The following is a 20,414-nucleotide window of genomic DNA, read 5'->3' on the forward strand; positions in this document are numbered from 1 at the left end:
AGAAAGAAATTTCTGAACAAATAGGCTGTTCCCAGAGTGCTGTATCAAGGCACCTCAGTGGGAAGTCTGTGGGAAGGAAAAAGTGTGGCAGAAAACGCAGCACAACGAGAAGAGGTGACCGGACCCTGAGGAAGATTGTGGAGAAGGACCGATTCCAGACCTTGGGGGACCTGCGGAAGCAGTGGACTGAGTCTGGAGTAGAAACATCCAGAGCCACCGTGTACAGGCGTGTGCAGGAAATGGGCTACAGGTGCCGCATTCCCCAGGTCAAGCCACTTTTGAACAGAGAAGCAGCACTGGACTGTTGCTCAGTGGTCCAAAGTACTTTTTTCGGATGAAAGCAAATTTTGCATGTCATTCGGAAATCAAGGTGCCAGAGTCTGGAGGAAGACTGGGGAGAGGGAAATGCCAAAATGCCTGAAGTCCAGTGTCAAGTACCCACAGTCAGTGATGCTGGTGTTGGTCCACTGTGTTTTATCAAGGGCAGGGTCAATGCAGCTAGCTATCAGGAGATTTTGGAGCACTTCATGCTTCCATCTGCTGAAAAGCTTTATGGAGATGAAGATTTCATTTTTCAGCACGACCTGGCACCTGCTCACAGTGCCAAAACCACTGGTAAATGGTTTACAGACCATGGTATTACTGTGCTCAATTGGCCTGCCAACTCTCCTGACCTGAACCCCATAGAGAATCTGTGGGATATTGTGAAGAGAAAGTTGAGAGACGCAAGACCCAACACTCTGGATGAGCTTAAGGCCGCTATCGAAGCATCCTGGGCCTCCATAACACCTCAGCAGTGCCACAGGCTGATTGCCTCCATGCCACGCCGCATTGAAGCAGTCATTTCTGCAAAAGGATTCCCGACCAAGTATTGAGTGCATAAATGAACAATTATTTGAAGGTTGACTTTTTTTTTTTTTTTTTTGTATTAAAAACACTTTTCTTTTATTGGTCGGATGAAATATGCAAATTTTTTGAGATAGGAATTTTGGGTTTTCATGAGCTGTATGCCAAAATCATCAATATTAAAACAATAAAAGGTTGTGTTCAAAAAACTTCAGTTGTGTTGTAATGAATCTAAAGTATATGACAGTCTAATGTTTCAGTACATTACAGAAAATAATGAACTTTATCACAATATGCTAATTTTTTGAAAAGGACCTGTATATTGTAGGTCATGGCATAATGTTTTTCTGATTGATAATAAAAGCCTTGAAAATACATCCTGCCCAGTCACACAGTCAAAGCCTTGACTGACGCTATAAATTGCACATTTGCTTGTTTTTTTTAACACTTTTATATTTGTCAAGACTCTACAGTGACTGGACATGAAGTCCAATAATTCCGTCTCTGAAGTGCCATGATATAATAACTAATAAATCAGATCTATAATTCACATACAGTGCCCTCCAAAAGTATTGGAACAGTAAAGACAAAATTGCTCTGTTGGCTGTGGAGTCAAGACATTTACAAATATGATTAAAAGATGAATATGAGACAAAACTACAGAATGTCACATTTTATTATTAGACGTTTCAACACATAGATGTTTTACCAGCTAAGAAGTTCAGCACTTTTAGAGTTTCATCCCTCTATCTGATGTGAGCATAAGTATTGGAACAGTTACCTCACAGGTCTTTCTAAGTGATCAGCTGTGTCCTGTTGCATTAATTCTTCAGATATTAAAAGCAGGGAATGTGTCGTATCAGTTATATCCATTACTTCTGTAGTCTGAATCTTGCATTCGATGATGACACACACAAACCAGGATGAAGACAAAGAAGCTGACTTTGAGAGAAAAGCAATAAATTTGGATGCTAAAAGAAAAGAGGAAGTCAGTTAGAGCTCTAGCAAAAACAAAGGGCATGGAGAAATCAAGAGTTTGGAAACCACCAGCGACCAACAACGACCTGATCGGCTGAGAAAACAACAGTACAAATCATAAAAGCTGTGAAAATGACTGAAAAATCACCAACAACTTCCAGAAAGCTGGGGTGATGCTCTGACAATTTACTGACCTCAGGAGACTTTGACACAGAATTACAGATGCTACACAGCAAGATGCAAACCTCTGACCAGCACCAAAAATAGAAAGGCAAGATTAGAGTTTGCAAAAAAGCGCAAAGATGAGTCAGAAGAGTTTTGGAACTGTGTTTATGGACTGATGAGACAAAGATGAACCTTTATCTAAGTGATGGGAAAGCAAAAGTGTTGAGAAAAAAAGGGAACTGCAAATGATCCCAAGCATACAGCTTCATCTGTAAAGCATTGTGGTGGTGGTGTCATGGCACGGGCATGCATGGCTGCCTCTGGAACAGGCCCTCTCAACTTTACTGATGACTTAATGTATGATGACAGTAGCAGAATGAATTTGGAAGGGTACAAAACCATCTTGCCTACCAATATTCAAGAGAATGCCACCAGATTCATTGAGAAGTGCTTCATATTGCATCAGGACAATGACCCAAAACACCCTGCCAGTTCAGTCAAGGAATTTATGAGGGCAAAGAAATGGAAAGTCTTAGATTGCCCAAGTCAATCTCCAGATTTAAATCCGATTGAACATGAATTTCACCAGCTGGAGAGGAGAGTAAAGGCAGAAACTCCCCAAAACAAGCAACAATTGGAATTGGCTGCATTAAAGGCTGGGAAAAGCATTTCAAAGGATGAGACCAAGAGTCTGGTGATGTCTATGGGTCACAGACTCACTGCTGTGATTGTGCGCAAGGGATCTGCAACTAAATAATAGCTTTTAATCTTTTATATCTGCCTTATGTTCAGCTGTCCCAATACTTATGCTCACATCAATGAGTGGGATGAACTCTAAAAGTGCTGTTCTTTTTATTTGGTAAAACATATATGTTTATGTTATGTGTTGAAACAGCTAATAATAAAATGTGACATTCTGTAGTTTTGTCTTATATTCATCTTTTAATCATATTTGCAAATGTCTTGACTCCACAGCCAACAGAGCAATTTTGTGTTTACTGTTCCAATACTTATGGAGGGGACTGTATATCTCAATTCTAAATGTTTTCCATCTCAGACGTTCCCGTTCGTTTGATATTTTGCTGAATCATTTGTTTGATTGAGGCTGTTGCTCTCCTGCGCTGACTGACTAATTGACAGACTATTAAGCGCTGCCTTCTCCTTTATAATCTGTCTCTGGTGGTAGAAGAGGTATCCCGGCAGCAGGAATCCAACCAATGAGAACACAAGCAGGCCCAAGTTGATCTGTTGATTCAAAAAGCCACAGTTTTGGTACTTTGTCCAGAATCTTGATTCTGTGAAACTGCACTGTTTGAATACAAATACACATTTGCTTTGAACATGAATTTGAACAATGTTTGTCTCACCCAGTAAGGATCACCCTTCAATGGTCCCACCATCCACATGAAGAGTGGTTGTTGTAGGAGGGCAAACACAGCACTGATCATGGACTGCAAGCCCGTCAGAGTCCCAAAGTGATTGGTTGGGTAGCTAAATACACAAATTAATTAATCATCTTAATTAATGTCTCCTAAATGGCAAGACAACATTTCTCGTTTTCATTTAGTTTATGCACTATAATAACTAAAACTAAATGAAAAAACCTAATAAAGACCATAGACATAAAATAACAGCAAAATTCAAAAACTTTCAAATGAAAATAGGGAGGGTGGTGATGGCGCAGTGGATAAGACACATGCCTTTGGTGTGAGAGACCTGGGTTCGAATCTACTGTGAGACACCAATGTGTCCCTGAGCAAGACACTTAACCCCCTAGTTGCTCCAGAGGCGTGCGACCTCTGACATATATAGCAATTGTAATTCGCTTTGGATAAAAGCGTCAGCTAAATGAATAAATGTAAATGTAAAATAAATCTAATTCAAAACATCAACAGAAACTATAATAGTACATCAGTAATACTAAAATAACACTAATTCAAATTATTTATTTTCGCTTTTTGCCTAGAATTATTACCCTGATCTTCAGTCGAGTATATGTGTTTGTATGCTGTGTTCAGGTCATTTTATCCTTAAGCAGCAAATTAAATTGATAGATTTCGATAAGTAAAACTCACACAGCAGCGTAGAGCCCACCACAGCAGGAGTGAATAAAACCTCGAACTGCAGTGTGAAGAACAAATGACACCACCTGAGACAGAAAAAAAAAAAAAAGGGAAATACATATGTGACCCTGGACCACAAAACCAGTCATAAGTCACACAGGTATATTTGCAGCAATAGCCAACAATACATTGTATGGGTCAAAATTATAGATTTTTCTTTTATGACAAAAATCATTAGGATATTAAGTAAAGAACATGTTCCATAAAGATATTTAGTAAATTCCCTACTGTAAATATATCAAAACTTAATTTTTGATTAGTAATATGTATTGCTAAGGACTTCATTTGGACAACTTTAAAGGCTATTTTCTCAATATTTAGATTTTTTTTTTTTTTGCACCCTCAAATTCCAGATTTTCAAATAGTTGTATCTCGGCCAAATATTGTCTTATTGCATAACAAACCATACATCAATGGAAAGCTTATTTATTCAGCTTTCAGATGATGCATAAATCTCAATTTCCAAAAAATGACCCAACAAATAGAAACTGTATAATTTAGAAGTTAATTTAAAAACTGCATTGAGTGCAATTTACATGTTTGGTCCACGGCCACATATAATAATTAACAGCCATCACATTTTTCATGTAGCTTTAAAGAGCTCAAGGAAATTAGTTTTGCGGCATAATGTGTGGAGGGTCAAAAGTTTAATTTAATTTAATTTGATTATATACTATATTTATGAGTGCAAAATTATATATTAATATGTAAATAAAATTAAATTATAATTATCTGAGTGCAAAGTCATGTATGGTAAATTAAATTAAATTATTACATTAAATTACATTAAAAGTATGAGTGCAATTTTATATATAACTAATAAAATTGTAATTAAATATCATTAAATAACTAAATAACATTCTGCAGAATTTCTGATCAAACAAGCAAATTTGTGACATTGTGTCTAACCTGTACAGGTAGATTGTCTATGAGAGAGATGATGCCGAAGATGACTAGCAGAGTGTTAGTAAAGATGAAAGCTCTGATGGCGTTGGTGAGTTTCTGGATCTTTCTGTCCCTTCTTGGAGGCCTGGAGGGACTGAAGAAAACAACGCAAGGAAACAGGTAACAATGTAACTGACATAAAGTCATTTAACATTTCTCTCCTTCTCTTTCACCACCTTCACCTTTTTTCTCCTTCTGCTGAATTCACCACGTCCTCACACTCCTTCATCCTCCAGTCCATGATGTAACCAATCAGAGGACAGGAGACCAGGCAGAGCAGCTGAAGAGTGCCAAAGATGGACGAGTAGAGATTCACTAAAACACACACACACACGACTGTCTTTGTATTCTGTTCACTATACAAGCACTTCCTAGAATAATGTTGCCATATAATCCTGATATTGCATTGCCTGATACTTTATATATTAAACACATTAAACCAAATAAACGATACTAGATTTTTTTTATCAGAAGTAATTTAACTTCAGAGAGACATTTTTAAACTTTTACCAAGTGGTGTCAAGGTCAAAACTTTATTTTTGTGAAATGTCTTACTTGATTGAGCTATCTTCCTTCAAACTGCTCCCAGGTTTGATATTTTGTTTTTTAATGTAATATCATTGATGCATTAAAGGGACAGTTCACCCAAAAATGAAACTTCTGTCATTATTTACTGACCGTCCACTTGTTCCAAACCTGAAAGAGTTTCTTTCTTCTGCTGAACACAAAGATGATTTGAAGAATGTTTGCAACCAAATAGTTGACGGTAGCCATCGACTTACATGTTTTTTCCCAATGCTATGGATGTCAATGGCTAGAGTCAACTGTTTGTTAACTGACATTCTCCAAAACATCTTCTTTTGTGTTCAACAGAACAAAGAAACTCATACAGGCTTTGAACAAGTGGAGGGTGAGTAAATTAAAGAATTTTCATTTGTGGGTGAACTGTCCCTTTAAGTGTGTCATAAGTGTTCAAATATCTGTTTGTTACAAAACCAAAATTAAGATACAGTACAATGGTTTGGTGAAAATAATGTGACTTTTCTTACCTTTCTCCTCTGCCTCCTTCACCAACTCCTCTGAGGCTAAACAGACGCAAACAGGCAGTAAAAATAATGCAATTTAAAGCCAATTTAAACTATTAACTTTACCACCCACTTACAAACACCTACCACTAACACATGCTTCTGCAAAGTAATAAAACCACTTTTAGAAGAGCAAATCTTTTTCTTTAACATTTTCCAATCTCATTAAAAACAAATGATTGAAATGTTTAGCTGATGCTCACGATCAGGGTCACCATAGGTAACCAGGAACTCCAACATCTTATTCATGGCACCCATGAAAAAAATGACCCGGAGCTGGGTCATCGCCATTGTGATGATGCTCCACAGGAAAATAGGTGAGCACACAGAACGATGAAAGGGAGGAGATCCTGCTGTACCCCCAAAAAATTGATAACATAAGATTATTTAATTATCAAAGTCATAATTCTTTGGTGTTTTCATAGACAGTGTGTTTGTGAAACTTGCCCTGGCTTTGAGCAGCTGTTCCATCGCTGGGTGCTTCATCAGTGGAAGGCTGTTGTTTGGTCACCTCTTGCTCTTTAGGAGTCTCCTGAGAGAAAGAACTTTCTTCGGTCATCTTTTGGTCCACTACTTCACTTCTCAACTTCACCATTGTACTGTGAAATCAAGAGTAACAGAAACTCATGTACAGTTTTACAATAATAGACACAATTGTTTGTGAATATATATTGTGAATGCTGTATCATTGAATTGTTATATTCTTCTGATACCGCTGTTCAAAAGTTTGGGGTGAACGTTATTAAAGTCTCTTACACTCACCAAAGCTGCATTTATTTGATCAAAAATACAATAAACATTAATATTATAAACATTTATGAGACTTCAGACTAACTGTTTTCTATTTTAATTTATTCCTGTGATGGCAAAGCATCCTTACTTCTGTCTTTAGTGTCACATGATCCTTCAGAAATCATTCTAATATGCTGATTTGCTGCTAATTTTTTCAGGATTTTAGATGAATAGAAAGTTCAAAAGAACAGTTTTGAAATACAAATCGTTTTGTAATATTATGTATTAGCCTAGTCTTTTGATCAATTTAATGCATCCTTGCTAAATAAAAGTATTAATTTCTTAAAAAAAAAAAAAAAAAAAAAAAAACTTACTGACTTTTTGAATGCTAGTTTAGAACCACGTGTAAATGTCAAAAAACAATAATCACATTAGGTGTGATATTTAGGCATATAGTGTATGTATTTGGCATGTACTGACGTGTATCTGATGTCCTCAGGGCCAGGAAAAGATTCTCCCGGCCAGTTAATAAAGCAGTTGAGGAAGACGAGGCAGGCAAACGCTGCCCATAACCAGAATATAACAGCAAAAGACACGCCCAGATCATAGATCAGCTAGAGGACAAGACAGACAGAGGATGTTCATCTCCATTAACTGTACTGCAAGACAAACATAGTGTCCAAATACAAACAAGTTGTCTGATCTTGTTAGTAATTAAACAATCTCTACCTTGACTCCTGGAAAGGTGACAGCAGAGGAGGCGTACGAGCCAATCATGAGCGAAAGAATCGTAGACCGCACATTTCCAAACATGTTTGGCAACTGAGAAAATCAAACATGAAGAAAAGAATCATAAATGAACATACTAATGTATGTCTTCAAACTGTAATGTTTGTCTATTGCCACTAGAGAGCATTATGAGCTTGAAGTTAGAAATAGCCTTCAGCCACAAAACATGTTCATGCAGCAATGTTATTTGTTACAGCAATGTGTTTGCTACTGCTTATACTTAAAAAGTCTGATGCCGATGATATGTACATCAATAAATACATGCAAAATTGTATTTATTCATTATTTAAATATAATTATTATACATAATTGATTTTACTATATATGTAGTACTTTAAATAAATTATATGCAAAAACTATTTTTTTTTAAATTATATATACATAAATGACATATACATTATATATATACACACACACACACACACACACACACACAAACGCACATAAATATATAATTTATTTAGTCATTAATTACTATTAATATACATACATGCATACATACACAGTGCTGTTGTGCCAACAATGCTCTACCACTCCAAGCAGATAAACACACACACACACACATAGATGTCCCTATTCAGACTGACGCAAACCCAAAGAGTTCCTTGCCAGCTCTTAAATATAACCCTACTATTTTAGCATATAAATAGGTTGCTGAAATGAAATAATTTCAGGAAGCTGACATGTCCTTCAGTGTGACATGCCATACTCCATCTAAAACTATTTAAACAGTAGTTAGCTAGTTTGTTTATATTATGCACGCAGTTCATATACAGTTCATGTGGAGCAGAGCTCATAAAAACATGATTCAGGTTTTTAATCTAAGTTCAGTTTAGGACATGTGTGTGTGTGTGTGCCAGTATGCAACTATTAAATTTGACAGTCTGGACAGTAAACACACAAAGATCAGGAGGGTGGAAGAGTTCAGTGCAGTTAAAAAGGGGACATTGTGGCAATGTTTGCATGTCTTTAAGACAAAATGATCTAACTGGCAAATAATGTATCAAATCTACAAGTCAAGCACTAAACGACAAAGAAACAAACAGTTTCTGCTTTAACGTCCTCTTTTTATCATCCAGTCAAATCCAGATTAATAAATTACATACACATTTTCCTTGTTGAATATGTTCTATGTTGGATTATGGTAAAATTGTCACTTTAATTGTAAAATTGAAAGTAAAATGGGTTGTAAACTTTGGGATGACATAAATACCCACATACATAAATGAAGTGAATAACAAAATATAATCCAGATATCAATTAATCATAATAATACATGTATGGTACATTTTAGGCTGTGTAAAAAATAAGGGGGACACGTGAGGGAAAGCAAGGACAGTGCAGGCAATGTTGGGAGACGGTGGGCTTGGTGGAGTAGAGGGCGTGAAGACAGATCTGTGCTGTGATTGGCTGAGAACAGCATGCCAAACTGTAGAGTACAGCGGATGGAAAACATGTGCAGCACTGAAATGATCAGCAACAGACAAGAGCAGGAGCAGTAATACAAGTGCAGAAATTGACATCTTTTATGCACAACAAGAAATGCAACAATCACCTGTTTTGATATTATGTAATGAGGAGCAGTATTCAAATGTTTAATAACAATTAAAATTTAACATGCAAAATAAGTGTAGCCAAAAGGCGTCATACATTTCACCTTACACATGTCCACAGACATGCATACAGAAATGATCCTAACCTCTTTCAGATGCACACACATACTTACATACTTACCAAGTATGCATACTGACTTTTTAAAGTCACTTAAAAATGCTCACTAAGGCTGCATTTATTTGATCAAACACAATAAAATAGTAATGTTGTAAAATATAATATTAATATAATTAATATAATACTATTATAATTTAAAATCACTGTTTTCTATTTTAATTTTAAAATGTAATTTATACCGGTCATGGCAAAAGCTGAATTTTCAGTGTTCAAGGTTGAACAGTTTATGCAGTTTAATAGTTTTGTGAAAATCTATACTTTTTTTTTTTTCCCTCTCGGATTTTTGGATGAATAGAAAATTCTAAAGAACAGTATTTATTTGAAATGCATCCTTGCTGAATAAAAGTATTATTATTATTATTATTATATATTTATTTATTTAATCTTATTAACTCCTAACTTTTAAGTGGTAGTGTATTGTAGTTTTCATAAAAATTATGGCAACATTATTTCAACATTCATAATAATAAGCAGTTTCTTGAGCAGCAAATTAGTATATTAGAATGATTTCTGAAGGATCATGTGACACTGAAGACTGAAGTAATGATGCTGAAAATTCAGCTTTGCCATTGCAGGAATACAATTTTTATATATTCAAATGGAAAACCTTTACTTTAAATTGTAGTTTGTGTATATATACAGGTACATCTAAAAAAATTAGAATATCGTGAAAAACTTTTTATTTCAAAACGTGAAACTTTCATATATATTTTAGATTCATTACATGTAAAGACATTTCAAAAGTTTTTTTGTTTTGATTTTGATGATTAGAGATTACAGCTCATGAAAGTCAAAATCCAATATCTCAAAATGTTAGAATATTTCCTAAGATCAATCAAAAAAAGGATTTGCAAAACAGAAAAGTTCAAGTTCTTTAAAGTATGTTCATTTGTGCACTCAGTACTTGGTCGGGGCTTCTTTAGCACAAACTCCAGCATCAGTGTGGTGTGGCATGGAAGCGATCAGCCTGTGGTTCTGCTGAGGCACTATTGAGCCTTCAGCTCGTCTGGATTGTTGGATTGACTGTTTCTCAGCTTTCTCTTGAAAATATAACATAGATTCCATATGGTTAAAAAGGTCAGGCATGTTGGCTGGCCAATCGAGCACAGTAATATCATAGTGAGCAAACCACTTGGAAGTGGTTTTGGCACTGTGGGCAGGTGCTAAAGTCCTGCTAGAAAAGGAAATCAGCATCACCATAAAGCTTGTCAGCAGATAGAAGCATAAAGTGCTCCAAAATCTCCTGGTAAACGGCTGCATTGACTCTGGACTTGATAAAACACAATGGACCAACACCAGCAGACGTGACGGCAGCCCAAATCATCACTGACTGTGGAAACTTCAAACTGGACTTCAAGCAGCTTGGATTCTGTGCCTCTCCAGTCTTCCTCCAGACTCCAGACATTGATTTCCAAATGAAATGCAAAATTTTAATTTATCTGAAAAGAGGACTTTGGACCACTGAGCAACAGTCCAGTTCTTTTTCTCCACAGCCCAGGTAAGACGCTTCTGACGTTGTCTTTGGTTCAGAAGTGGCTTGGTAGCCCTTTTCCTGAAGATGTCTGAGCGTGGTGACTCTTGATGCACTGACTCCAGCTTCAATACACTCCTTGTGAAACTCTCCCAAGTGTTTGAATCAGCTTTGCATGACAGTATTCTCAAGCTTGCAGTCATCCCTGTTGCTTGTGCACCTTTTCCTACCCAAATTCTTCCTTCCAGTCAACTTTCCATTTAATATGCTTTGATACAGCACTCTGTGAACAGCCACCTCTTTCAGTAATGACCCTTTGTGACTTACCCTCTTTGTGGAGGGTGTCAGTGATTGTTTTCTGAACCATTGCCAAGTCAGCAGTCTTCCCCATTATTGTGGTTTCAAAGAACAAGAGATACCCAGAATTTATACTGTAGAGATGGTCATTAATTGAAACTCAAATATAAATATTCTAATATATTGAGATACTGGATTTTGACTTTCATGAGCTGTAAGCTCTAATCATCAAAATTAAAACAAAAAAACTTTTGAAATGTCTTACTTTATATGTTATGAATGTAAAATGTATATGAAAGTTTCACTTTTTGAAATTAGTTACAAAAAAATAAAGTTTTTCAAGATATTCTAATTGTTTTAGATGTACCTATAGACACACACACACACACACACACACACATTTAAACACCACTAGAGAGTTAAATGTCAACATGACCACCACCCACTGACAAAATAATTAAGCTGAACCCAAATACATTAAAACTTCAAGAGGACCTGTTTGGCTGGCTGGCTTAACATCTACAAAAAAAACTGTTAGTGCAACACTGGCTTCCACCACATAGCCTGGATATGTACAAGTGGTTGATACAACTTCGGGACATTATAATGCTTGAATTATCCACAGCTCGGGTGAACTTGGCACAAATGTCTACATTAAAGATCTGGGCCCGTATTCATGAAAAATCTTAGTGCTGAGAGTTGCTCCTAGTAACAAAATTCTAAGAAAAATCTTAGAAATGTGGGTGTTTCCTCTTAGAATTAAAGAAAAGATCCTTGTAAAGAAAAAAGTAATTCAGAAAGCATCTTAACCCTTAAAAGAGGTCTTAAGGTCCAAAATTGTTAGGAGTACGGACGAGGACTTTTAAGGGGCTTAAGAGTTTCTTTAGCAGCGGAGAAAATGGACGAAACATGAAGAGGGAGAAGAAATGTGTTGCACACAATGCATGACAGTGAGTTAATAAGACACCACACATTAGATCGTGCAGGGATCATGTTTGTGACCGATCTTATTAGAGACACGCTAACATCTCCGACACCGCGCAGAAATGCCGTAACGCCAGAAATGGACGTAATCACTACATTAACATATCTGGCAACTGGAAAAATGCAACTATGCAGCAGTGATGATTTGGGTCTGTTACAGCACTTACTATGTCGCTGTTCATTTCTTATAAAATACGTTACTTATGACAGCATGGTAAATAAAAAATTAAGAATATATATATATATATATATATATACATATATAATGTGTGTGTGTGTGTGAGAGAGAGAGAGAGAGAGAGAGAGAGAGAGAGAGAGAGAGAGAAAACAGGAAAAATTATGCCTGTAATTTCAAAGTGAATGCTTAAAATAAACCCTACTCTTAAAAGCGCTCTTTTATTTCCTTCATGGACAACCAACCAATCACAGTCTTCAAAAGAATGTGTCATAGCTAGAAACGGGGTCAGCCCCGCCTCCTCACTAATGCTGTATTTTTATTTGATTTTATTTTTTTATTTCGCATTCGCATTGATTGATGGAATTTATGTTATATGATTCCTGTGGCTTTGGTTTTATGTTTACTTTTCTATCCATTAGGTACCCCATTTTAAAGAGACCGCAAGGGAAGGGAGGGTGAGGGGAAAGTTGAATTGATATGTGATATCATGTTGTTATTCAGGTTTGTAAATTGTTGTTAATAATAAAAAAATAAAATAAAAACTTCAATAGGACCTCAGAATATAGAACAGGTCAAATGGCAACTTTGCAACAATGTCTTACTGTTAGTGAAGTGAAGGTTAGACAGATTCCTCCGAACCCATTCATGGACACAGCAATAAATATGATAGAAGATAACACTGTAAATGAAAAGAAGAAACAATGCCTTCATTACTTATAAAACATTAAATTGACAAATTAACTAATTACTGGCCTGTGGAATTATTTAGCTATGTGTGTGTGTGTGTGTGTGTGTGTATATATATATATATATATATATATATATATATATATATATATATAAAATTTAATTCAAACTTCTACAGTACATGCTGTATATATTCACAGTAATTTGGTTCTGACTGTAGAACACCTTATAACATTAAATGTGGCTTAATACTGACCTTTTGGATCATAAGATGCTGCTGCAATCAAAGCCAAGGATAATGCAAAACACGAACTACAAGAGTCATAAAAACAGAGGGTTGGTGGGAGTGACCAAGATGTGGGTTGCAGGGCATGAGTAGTGTTGAAAGTAGGCTTTAAAGGGGTCATCGGATGCAAAATTCACTTTCACTGCAAAATTCAAGTTGTTTGAACGAAAATGTGTGTTGGAAGTGTGTGTACACATCCATCCTATAATGATAAAAATCCACCCAGTGGTTTTTTTAAAATCCCTATTTTAAAATCCCGTTTCTGAAATCAGGCTGTTCTGAGGTTCCTGTCAGAATGATGTAGTTCTGTACAGACCACTCCCACGAAAGTTGATTGACAAGGCCGTCTTACCTTAGACCTGCCCTGAGTGAGCTGAGAGCTGTCTGCCATTGTGTCGACTCCGGAGCAGGGGAAGACAAGATGTCTCTGATTAAGCGATTGAAATGTTTAGTTGTTGGATGTAATAATGAATATAGCAGTCGTCATCAACTCCTGACATCTGAGCCGCTGAAGACGCATAGGATTAATGTTACTTTCGCTTTGAAGGGAATGCGCCGATCCCCGATCTACATAAATGCGTCTATGTTCGCCCGAATCATTCGTGATCCAGCTTTATCTACAGAAGAAGTGAGTATAAGGGTTTTTATGAATCTTTGCAAATCGCCTTTCCTAATAATGTGCTAGTTAGCCAGTTTTGCGGCTGAAGTTTAGTATGCTCCATAGATATATATATATATATATATATATCTAGATGCTTCATTATCGACTGTTTCTATGGGCCGTGATACGTAAGCCATTCGCCATTTTTGGAACGGTCTGCGAATCTTTGAATGCATTGACTGTGTGCGTCTATAACAGCAGGTTATATGCTTGTATATCTTTGAATATTCATTGATTATTATGGTGAATGCGAGATGGCTGAAGCTTTAATGTATCTGGAGCGGTCGAATAGGGAATCTACACATATCTATGGTCTGCTTGTCACTCCACGGAAGAGAGGGGCGGAGTCAGCAGAGCTCACTAACATTTAAAGGGACATGGACTAGAACAGCGTGCTGAAAACAGAGCTGATTTTGACAGGGTAAAGAAGGTGTTTTTTTACACTACCATTGAAAAATTTTAACCACAGTATGTTACAGACCTTTCATTAAGACCCTAAAGAATCATATCAACGTATAAAATGGGCATCCGATGACCCCTTTAATGCCTTTTAGTTTTTACTGAAAACTTTGTCAAGCCAACATTCTACATTAGTTTTGTGGAACTTTGCTTTTCTAAATTTAAACCAATAGCTGTATGTCTCTCACCTGCCAAACAATCTGATTGGACGTGGTCCAAACTTGTCCATCAGGATACCTAGCGGCAGAGTGGCTGCGCTGATGATGAACGAGCCAATCGTAAAGCCCAGATTCAGAATCTCCTCCTGTTCAATACAGCTCAGCCAAACCGTCCGTTCCGTCAAACTCAAATTAGTATGAGTCTCTGTGACATTCTCTAGTATCATAGGAAGAATTAGATACTTTAAACCTCTGCAGGTTTAAACGCTGTTTTATAAAACTGCTCATGAATAAGCCTGTCAGTGTGGATGTCTTCCAATCATGTACCTGTACACAGGTGAGAGTAGAAGCCCTCATTCTTTAGCATGATAAGAAGAGAGCCCCAACCCAACAATACAGCAGAGAAGAGCAGGTTTTCTATGATTGATGTGACAGCCATCCACCAGCGCCTCCTGTAGGCCTGCGAGAGCGACGGAGCCATTGCACTGGAGAATGAAAGAAAGTACAAGAAAGGTTCAATTCTACATGATGCTGAATTCAGTATTGTACAATCAGAATGGGGTTTCTTAAATCATAAATGCAAAATTATATCAGAAGAAGCAGGGGCAGGGACATCTTTCTTTGTTTGATTTGGTAAAGTTAATGCAACATAAAACATGTGAACACTTAATTCCATTTCAATGCAAACATACAATATAAAATGGAAGTGAAAATGTAACACTTTTCTCCATGTCTTGGAGAAAAGTGATCTACACTTTCAGCCCCTACTTGCCTAAATTTGTACACAACACATTCATAAAAACTGCCTGCATCCGAGACTCATTCATGCTTGAATGTGTACTTAAGTCCACAAATGTTAATGTAAGAATTTATAAACAGACACATTTTCACACCATGAACTTGCACTCATTCAGGGCACCAAGGTTTATTCATCGATTGGAGTGTGAACAGCCAAAATGAGAAGAATTCAGGAGGGTAAAGAGGGAAACAGGACTGTTACAAATTTATGTCAGGACTTGTCCTCCTTGTTCAGAACATTCTTGAACAGCATGTCTACAGTATGTAGCAAAATGAAGTGGGAGACTGTGAATTTAGACAGAGTGCAGATGATTGCTCAAGTAACTTGTTTGTAAAAAATCCATGAGTTTACATGTGACATATCTGTTTATAGTTTGAACGCAGCTTTTTCTACTTGTCCTCATCACATGGATAAAACAGGCCAAAGTATTTTTATTATGCACAGAGCACATGTCCACACACCCCCTGTCCTGCTGACACCAGAAATAGTCACAGACCTTCATGGCACACCATGAGCATCACCGGTATGACTGATTTCACCAACACATAGAATAAACATTGCTGTAATTAATATGGAGTTGTATCCTGCTGTAATGTGTATCCAATGTTTTTTAAATTTGAATAAAATGAAAACTAAAAGAATTTCAAATCACATGAGCCAATATTTTATTCACAATAGAACATAACAAATGTTTAAACTGAGAAATTTTAAAATTGTATGCACAAAATGAGCTCATTTCAAATTTGATGCCTGCTACAGGTCACAAAATAATTGGGCATGTTTACCATGGTGTAGCATCTCCTCTTTTCAAAACAGTTTGAAGACGCATCGAGGTTATGAGTTTCTGGAGTTTTGGTGTTGGAATTTGGCCCCATTCTTGCCTGATATAGGTTTCCAGCTGCTGAAGAGTTTGTGGTCGTCTTTGATGTATTTTTCGTTTAATGATGTGCCAAATGTTCTCTATATGTGAAAGATCTGGACTGCAGACATCAGCACCCGTACTCTTCTACTACGAAGCCATGCTATTGTAATAGCTGCAGTATGTGGTTTTGCATTGTCCTGCTGAAATACACAAGGCCTTCCCTGAAATAGATGTCGTCTGGAGGGGAGCATATGTACCTATAAAACCTTTATATACCTTTCAGCATTCATAGTGCCTTCCAAAACATGCAAGCTGCCCATACCGTATGCACTTATGCACCCCCATACCATCAGAGATGCTGGCTTTTGAACTGAACGCTGATAACACGCTGGAAGGTCTCCCTCCTCTTTAGCCCGGAGGACACGGCGTCCTGGATTTCCAACAAGAATGTCAAATTTGGACTCATCTGACCATAGAACACTTTTCCACTTTGAAACAGTCCATTTTAAATGAGCCTTGGCTCACAGGACACGACGGTGCTTCTGAACCATGCTCACATATGGCTTCCTTTTTGCATGATACAGCTTTAGTTGGTATCTGCAGATGGCACGGCGGATTGTGTTTACCGACAGGGGTTTCTGGAAGTATTCCTGGGCCCATTTAGTAATGTCAATGACAGAATCATGCCGATGAGTGATGCAGTGCCTTATTGTTTATCTGCAATAAGCAGCAATTTCAAGAAGCACATTAGTGACATAACTTGTATTTCCTACATATTTCTGAAGTGAAACACCACAAATATGTTGCAGATCCAAGCAGTGAGTCCCACACCGCTCTATACAGTGACTGGCAAACAATTATTAAGAGTCTGTAGTTTTAATGAATTGCACAGAATGACTCACTTATTTAGGAGTTAACGATTTGGATCAGTCTGATGAAACTTTCATTGAAAGAACTCACTGAATCTATCAGAGAATCATTTGCTACACAATTACCATCACTTACTGAACGGCAACCATTAAGCTCATGACACATGAAAGCTACTTAAAAGTTGTTATTTAAATTATTCTTCATAACTTACACACATAGGCTATGTGTTGATGAGAAGCACAAATTCTGTATTTTTTGTTGTTATTTGGGTCTCCACACTGAATACATTTTATTTCCCTGGTGCAACTTAACCCCAAGACTTCATTTTTCCACACTGTAATAAGTGTTTAGCAGATTACTATGGAAGCCCGCTTCCACCACTGAAAAAAAAATAAAAATAATAAATAAATAAATAAAAAGGAAATTGCTAAATAAACTTGCATTTTTTTGGACTCTATATCTCGCAATTGCGAGTTTATAACTCACAATTCTGAAAAAGAAATACAAAATTGCTATAAGTCAGAAAAAAAGACAATTGTGAGATGTAGCCTAAACTCGCAATTGCGAGAAAAAAAATTGTGAGATAAAAAGTCGCAATTACCTTTTTTAATTTTTATTGGCGGAAATGGACTTCCATAGATTTCCCATGATTCCTCTGGGATTTCTAAAAAATAAGATTTTTTTTTTTTTTAACAACGTTTTTGTACAGGACAGCAAGAAACGGGCTCACACGAAACGGTTTTCGGGAGAAATTGAATGATTTTTCTCAAGGAAGTGCAAAAGGTTGAGATATTTATTTTCTTCTATCACTGAACCCTTTTATGGGCTCCATAAATAATTAAGAATTTAAAATTATTTTCATTTTTTTTAAATGAAGAATTTATTAATTGTGCAACGACTAAATATAGGCTACCAAGTAAATGGTGCTTCCACTCAAGACCGATCAACTGTTTCAAAAGGTCAAAAGCCTCCACACACACACACACGTTTGTTTTTGTGAAAAGTGGGGACATCCCATAGGCGTAATGGTTTTTATACTGGCCCTCAGAGAGGAGACTGTGCATTTCTACCCCGTCCAAAAAAAACAACCTCACTCTGTGATTTATAAGCGTTTTGAAAAGTGGGGACATGGGGTAATGTCCTCATAAGTCACCTTCACATTGTAATACCTATGTCATACCTGTGTATACAAATTGATGTCCTCATTTGTCACAAAACGCGCGCGCGCACACACACACACAGCTGTTTCCTACACACTGACTGCAGTGTGACCATTGATAATTGCTTAGAATCAGTTCTACGGTAATTTAAGTCCAGAAAGTAATGTTCATCATTGCATTAGACTGTGTAATCTGACATGTGTTTGTAAATGAATATCATTATTCTCTAAAACGCACGCCCCAAACATAATCTGATTATAAAAATATTATCTCAAATATACAATTTGAGATTTAAAAAGCTAGCGCAGTCACAGCTTTTACTTCATCATTTACCAAATAAGCTTCTTTATGCCACGAAAGTACAGTTGTTTTAGAAAATTAAGTGATTAAGAGGGAAAACAACTGTTGTCAGGTAACATTATGCTTTAACAAATCTTAATAAATGTATTTAAAAACATTAATAGCATTCATTTATCAACTTGGTTCTTTAAACAAGCTTCCAAAATCTTGGAAACATGGAGAGAGTAAACTTACCACTGTCTTATGTACTGTTATTTATAGCAATGGCATGTGTCTGGTTTTCCTCAGTGTTACTTATCCTTTCCAGCGCGTAAGTGGAGCTATAAATGAGCGTTTTTCTGTTCGTGCACTCCAGGTTGTACTTGCACGTTTGTAAAAACTAAAAAGGATATGTCAAGTTTTGTATGCTCTTTCTCTCTCCCTGGTCGTTTTGTCTATAAATGGCTCTCGGCATTGACCCTCCTCCCCACCTTTCCAAACCAAACTCAATTTATGGATGTTTCCCAAAGAGCACACGCAATCAGAGCAGATCGCCTTCGAGAGCATTCACAGTCTCAGCGGTGCCCTCATGTGGTCATAATCATTTTGCATTTTAATACTGCAAAATACGTAATTATTAGGGGCTGTAGCCCCTATTGTATCTGTACTGACGCTTCTTCTTCTCGTCCAATGGGAGTCAATGGCAGCCATATGAACGGAACATATTACATTAAGTCTGCGGCCATTACAGTAGCTGCCATTTTGAAAAGTACAGTTTTTCAGTTTTTCACTATACTTACTATATTTGACTTTTTCCAATTTTTCTGAAACTTGGCAGAGATAATCTTTGGAAGATCTTTGACAGAATTTTGCTCTACAATTTTGCATGAACCCCAATCGCTGCTTGCAGCTGTTACAATTAATGTTGTAGCTACTACATGTGGCGAGAGGAATCTCCAAGTGGATGGACCTTGGCTGGGTTCTGTCTCTTTTGAAAATGTTGCCAGGCTAACTATTCACTACAAAAACTTCTACAGCACCGCTAACTAGCTTGTTTTACTGGAAAATCTATATTTTTTCAAAGCAGACGAGCTACTGTCAAAGCTACCGTCATGGATGTTGCAAAAAAAAAAATGAGCATGAGGCAGAGTCTGAAAGTTAAGCCCTCGTTGCTATTGCTGCTGGTGGCTCTTCATTCTATCTCTGTGACGCAACTATTGATTGATATCATTTACAGGAAAAAATGTTAGTTGATTAGTGTTTAGGGAAAGGGAAGTGGTGTGTGGCCACATATGGTGACCCATACTCAGAATTTGTGCTCTGCATTTAACCCATCCAAGTGTACACACAGTAGTGAAAACCAGCGGCGTAACTTTGCTTTGAAAAGTGGTGGGGACACCGCACAACTCGTTTTGCTATTTGTTTATTTAATAACCGAATTTACTTGGGGACTGAGTTCAGAGTTGGAAATGCACTTAATTTTCACTTTGATGTACACATGCATCACATTCACAAATATGTCTATAAACATCCGTGAATGTTACGTTTTGCTTATCACAACACATCCAGGGTAGCTAATATCAATCAAAATAAGCAAGATAAATATGGTGAACTTACCATTTCATGGTCAGCTCAGCTGCAGCTTATTCATTAATTGCACAATTGTGTGTGTGTGTATTACGATTCATTCTACTCTGAATTACTTGCATATTTTCTCTTAATACCAGCTGGACAACTTGCTAAAAGCAGGTGTGATCGATGCACGCGCTGAACATGGAAGAATCAACATTACGTCAAGAGTCAAGACAAGCCCACAAAATTTTCCTCATCCAATCAAATAATTTAACCAATCCTGAACTACGCAAAACC

General features: G+C 36.9%; 1 protein-coding gene across 5 annotated transcripts; it reads right to left on the minus strand.

Moving 5' to 3' along the window:
* Positions 1 to 925: 925 nt before the first annotated feature.
* LOC306874096 (large neutral amino acids transporter small subunit 3-like) lies at positions 926 to 19,053 on the minus strand. 5 transcript variants are annotated; one of them, XR_013784571.1, is made up of 16 exons: positions 18,801 to 19,021; positions 14,903 to 15,060; positions 14,606 to 14,792; positions 13,268 to 13,323; positions 12,927 to 13,003; positions 7,604 to 7,696; positions 7,355 to 7,488; positions 6,590 to 6,741; positions 6,346 to 6,492; positions 6,107 to 6,142; positions 5,240 to 5,372; positions 5,022 to 5,151; positions 4,065 to 4,138; positions 3,357 to 3,480; positions 2,804 to 3,234; positions 926 to 1,596 (listed from the first exon to the last, which is right to left on the minus strand). XR_013784571.1 is itself a non-coding variant. In XM_079423854.1 (16 exons), the coding sequence occupies exons 2-15, from the start codon at positions 15,054 to 15,056 to the stop codon at positions 3,043 to 3,045; spliced, it is 1,692 nt and encodes a 563-aa protein (XP_079279980.1). In that variant the 5' UTR covers positions 15,057 to 15,060; positions 18,801 to 19,021; the 3' UTR covers positions 951 to 1,450; positions 3,000 to 3,042. The 5 variants fall into 5 exon arrangements, 4 of the variants coding, with proteins under 4 accessions (XP_079279981.1, XP_079279982.1, XP_079279979.1 ...); XM_079423854.1 differs by having other exon boundaries at positions 951 to 1,450; positions 3,000 to 3,234; positions 6,346 to 6,495; XM_079423855.1 differs by having other exon boundaries at positions 926 to 3,234; positions 18,801 to 19,053.
* Between the last annotated feature and the right edge of the window lie 1,361 nt (positions 19,054 to 20,414).

Source organism: Barbus barbus (assembly GCF_936440315.1).
Source record: "Barbus barbus genome assembly, chromosome: 8".
NCBI lineage: Eukaryota > Metazoa > Chordata > Actinopteri > Cypriniformes > Cyprinidae > Barbus > Barbus barbus.